Source organism: Rhinoraja longicauda, chromosome 40 (genome assembly GCF_053455715.1).
Source record: "Rhinoraja longicauda isolate Sanriku21f chromosome 40, sRhiLon1.1, whole genome shotgun sequence".
Lineage (NCBI taxonomy): Eukaryota > Metazoa > Chordata > Chondrichthyes > Rajiformes > Arhynchobatidae > Rhinoraja > Rhinoraja longicauda.
The window spans coordinates 7,224,195-7,229,194 of NC_135992.1; the positions used below are offsets into that span (position 1 = coordinate 7,224,195).

Sequence of the window (5,000 nt, forward strand, 5' to 3'; positions counted from 1 at the left end):
CCGCGATTGAAATGGCGGAGAGGACTCGATGGGCCGAATGGCCTAATTCTGCTCCCAAGGCCTGCGAATTCTAGAGCAGAATTCTAGAGCAGCTGTATCAGTGAGGAAGTTCTGCACAGTCAGAGGTTTTGCCTGTAATGGGGACTATTATTAAACTAAGTCTGATCCAGCTTCTCAGAAGGTGTTCACAAGAGACTTTAGAATGAGTCACATATTTTGTACACCGACAGAGGTGTACAAAATCACGAGGGGAGTAGAGAGGGTGAATGTGTGGACTCTTTTACCCAGGGTACTGGAATCACAAGAAAAGGTACATTAAGAAAACATAATTTCAGTGGGTAGGACTGACTCAGTCGGTCGAAGGTTCAGGCTTGCTCCACAATGGTGTTCCCATTGCAGGCACACAGAGAGAAAGCTCTCCAGTGTTTACAGCAATATTTAGTTCAGAGATACAGCGCGGAAACAGGCCCTTCGGCCCTCCGGGGTCCATGCCGGCCAGCGATCCCCACACGCTGACATCACCCTACACACACACCAGGGACAATTTTACATTGATACCAAGCCAATCACCTGTGTGGGAGGAAACCGAAGATCTCGGAGGAAACCCACGCAGGTCACGGGGAGAACGTACAAACTCCGTACAGACAGCGCCCGTAGTCGGGATCGAACCTGGGTCTCTGGCGCTGTAAGGCAGCAACTCTACCGCTGCGCCGCCCAATCTCTTAGCGGATGCTTCAGACATGAACCAGAGGACATAGGTTTAAGGTTGGACAGGCAGGATTTAATTGGAACTTGAGATGGAGTTTTTTCATTCAGACAGTGGTGGGTTTGTGGAACAAGCTGCTAGAGGATGGAGTTGGGGCAGGTATTAAAACAGCGTTTAAACGACACTGAGGCAGGTACATGGATAGGACAGGTTTAGGAGGATACCAGACCAAGTGGACCAAGTTGGGCCCAAATCTCCCCTGCATTGGCGCAGCACCCTCTCCTCTTTCCTCCCCCCTCTCTCCTCCCCCCTCTCTCTCCCCCCTCCCCTCTCCCCCCTCTCCCCCCTCTCTACCCCTCCCCTCCCCTCCTCCCACCTACCCTCCCCCTCCATCCTCCCCTACCCTCCCCTTCCTCTCCCCCCCTCTCCATCCCCCCTCAACCCCCCCCCCCCTTATCCTCCCTCCTCCCCCTCCCTCCCTCCCTAGGAGATAGATTTAAACTTTAAAATGTGGATAACTTTAAAAATATAACATCGATTTAAATGAAACTTCTTCCGTTTGCGCCAAAGGGACGACGGTGAGCAAGGCGGGACTAAAATGGTCGCGTTATCGTGCACCGTTTTGGCTGGAGCTCAGGAACAAACAAACGAACAAACGAGAGTTTTAGTATGGAGATGGGCAAATGGGACCAGCTTAGGTGGGACATATTGGTCGGCATGGGTTTAGTTGGGCTGAACAGCAGCTGTACAAGTCTCTGTGACTCTAAGTAGGGACCGTGTGCGAGGGTGGAGAATTTTGGCAGAAGGTTCGCGAGTCCCTGATGGGCCGAATAGCCTCCTCCTGCCTCCACGTGTGATCTCTTCACAATGGAGCTCAGGGCGGCACGGTGGCGCGGCGGTAGAGTTGCTGCCTTGCAGAGCCAGAGACCCCGGTTCGATCCTGACCTCGGGTGCTGTCCGTGCGGAGTTTGCACCTTCTCCCCTTGACCGCAAGTGGTTTTCCCTGGGTCATCTGGTTTCCACCCACACTCCAAACAAGTGTAGGTTTGTAGGCTGATTGGCTTCAGTAGAATTGTAAAAAAAATGTCCCCAGTGTGCGTCCGATCGCTGGTTGGCGTGGACTCGGTGGGCCGAAGGGCCTGCTTCTACGCTGTGTCTCTAAAGTCTCTAAAGAACTCTGGCGCGACAGCGTAGAACCACATTGTGAACCGAGACTTTAAGGGAAAGAAGGGGAAGGCGGTGTCAGAGTCAGAGGGTGGTGAATCTGTGGAACTCATTGCCACAGAGGGCTGTGGAGGCCAAGTCAGGGGATATTTTTAAGGCAGAAACAGACAAGTCCTTGATCAGAACGGGTGTCAAGGGTTGTGGGGAGAAGGCAGGAGAATGGGATTAGGAGGGAGAGATAGATCAGCCATGATTGAATGGCGGAACGGCCTAATTCTACTCCGATAACTTGTGGACATGTGAATTGAAAGTCTCGGAGCATGTTCCATAAATTCTAGGATCAGAATGAGGCCATTCGGCCCATCAGTTCTACTCTGCCGTTCAATCGTGGCCGAACTATCTGTTCCCTCTCAACCCCACTGGCGGAATTCTCTGCCACAGAGGGCAGTGGAGGCCAATTCACTGGATGAATTTAAAAGAGAGTTGGAGAGAGCTCTGGGGGGAGGATGGGGGGGAGGGGGGGGGAAGGGGGGTTGGGAGCTGCCTTACGTCCTCATCGCCCACCCTGGGTAGTTCTACGGAACTGGCAAAATTTGCAGCAAAGCATCAACGACGGTACTCTGAAGCACCAATTGCCACTTTTGATTGTTGTAGTTGACGTACGAAAGAAGAGCTCTCGGGGCTAGCGGAATCAAGGGGCATGGGGGGAGAAGGCAGGCACGGGGTACTGATTGTGGATGATCAGCCACGATCACAATGAATGGCGGTGCTGGCTCGAAGGGCCGAATGGCCTCCTCCTGCACCTATTGTCTATGTCTCTATGGGGGGAGGAGAACCATCGGCCGCCCCCCAGCTACGTTACAAGGATGCCATGCCTGCAAGAGAGATTTGAAGGCGCTCGATCCACATCGATGTGGAGACCTGGGGGAGAGCCTTGCAGCTGACTGCATGAGGTGGAGCGGTACCCTGGACCAACATCTCTAAATGGGGGGGAGAAACATAGAAACATAGAAAATAGGTGCAGGAGTAGGCCATTCGGCCCTTCGAGCCTGTATGCACCGCCATTCAATATGATCATGGCTGATCATCCAGCTCAGTATCCCGTACCTGCCTTCTCTCCATACCCCCTGATCCCTTTAGCCACAAGGGCCACATCTAACTCCCTCTTAAATATAGACAATGAACTGGCCTCAATAACCTTCTGTGGCAGAGAATTCCACAGATTCACCACTCTCTGTGTGAAAAAAACCGTTCTCATCTCAGTCCTAAAAGACTTCCCCCTTATCCTTAAACTGTGACCCCTTGTTCTGGACTTCCCCAACATCGGGAACAATCTTCCTGCATCTAGCCTGTCCAACCCCTTAAGAATTTTGTAAGTTTCTATAAGATCCCCCCTCAGTCTTCTAAATTCCAGCGAGTACAAGCCTAGTCTATCCAGTCTTTCTTCATATGAAAGTCGTGTCATCCCAGGGATCCATCTGGTGAACCTTCTCTGTACTCCCTCTATGGCAAGAATGTCTTTCCTCAGATTAGGAGACCAGAACTGTACACAATACTCCAGGTGCGGTCTCACCAAGGCCCTTGTACAACTGCAGCAGAACCTCCCTGCTCCTGTACTCAAATCCCCTCGCTATGAATGCCAACATACCATTCGCTTTCTTCACTGCCTGATGAAGAGAAACTGACGAACGCAGCGGCAGACAAGCGGGCCCGCAGAAAGGAGCACGGCAACTTCAACAGGCCAGAGACCGCGCACGCAAACGTGACCTTTGCCACAGAGACCGCCACTCCCGCAACGGTCTCTTCAGCCACAAGCGACGCTGCTCTAGCTGAGGTGTGGAGCAAGCAGCCAACTAGGATGCATCACCCGTGGTCAGCCATGACCGAGGGGGGCCTAAGACTAAGACTATGTCCATGTCCATTCTCCTGCCTTCTCCCCCTCCCCCCCCCCCCCAGTAACCTCTGCACGCGACTCGCCCGTACTAACGGAGAGAGGAGTGGGCGCTGGGCGCTGGGCGCTGGGCGCTGGGCGCTGGGCGGTGTGAGACCACCTACCTGAAGATGAAGATGAAGAGCATCAGCAGCATGCAGAAGGTGGCGACGTTGTCCATCGTCTTCATCAGGACCACCAGCTGGCGCCTCAGGGCGGGCATGAACCTCACCAGCTTCAGCACCCGCAGCAGGCGGAAGGTGCGCAGGACAGAGAGCCCTCCGTCCGACTGGCCCACAATCTCGCACACACTGCCCCCGAGAAAAGGCACGCGACAAAAAGCAGTTTAGTCTTCATTTTCAAGCTTCAGAGATACAGCGCGGAAACGGGCCCTTTCGGCCCACCGGGTCCTCGCCGACCAGCGATCCCCACGCACTGACGCCATCCCGTACCCCACTCGGGACAGTTTTTACATTCACCGAGCCAATTAACCTGCATACCCGTGTAGGAGACTAACTGCAGATGCTGGTACAAATCGAAGGCATCACAAAACGATGGAGTAACTTAGCGGGTCAGGCAGCGTCTCTGGAGAGAAGGAATGGGTGACGTTTCGGGTCGAGAGGTAGAAGGATGAGAGGGGATCTTATCGAAACGTATAAGATTATTAAGGGGTTGGACACGTTAGAGGCAGGAAACATGTTCCCAATGTTGGGGGTGTCCAGAACAAGGGGCCACAGTTTAAGAATAAGGGGTAGGCCATTTAGAACTGAGATGAGGAAAAACTTTTTCAGTCAGAGAGTTGTGAATCTGTGGGATTCTCTGCCTCAGAAGGCAGTGGAGGCCAATTCTCTGAATGCATTCAAGAGAGAGCTAGATAGAGCTCTTAAGGATAGTGGAGTCAGGGGGTATGGGGAGAAGGCAGGAACGGGGTACTGATTGAGAATGATCAGCCATGATCATATTGAATGGCAGCGCTGGCTCGAAGGGCCGAATGGCCTCCTCCTGCACCTGTTGTCTATTGTCTATTGTCTATTCAGACGGTCGATCTCCACCCGAAACGTCACCCATTCCTTCTCTCCAGAGGTGCTGCCTGACCCGCTGAGTTACTCCAGCGTTTTGTGAAACCTGCACGCCTGTGGAGTGTGGGAGGAAACCGAAGATCTCGGAGACAAAACCCACGCCGGTCACGGGGAGAACGTA

General features: G+C 53.2%; 1 protein-coding gene across 1 annotated transcript in view; it reads right to left on the minus strand.

The window, feature by feature from the left end:
- Positions 1 to 5,000, minus strand: part of LOC144611390 (voltage-dependent T-type calcium channel subunit alpha-1I-like) — a 382,459-nt gene that overhangs the window by 144,074 nt on the left and 233,385 nt on the right. The window contains exon 8 of the mRNA XM_078430461.1: positions 3,926 to 4,111. Coding sequence (XP_078286587.1) covers positions 3,926 to 4,111 — 186 coding nt within the window. The remainder of the gene's footprint in view (positions 1 to 3,925; positions 4,112 to 5,000) is intronic.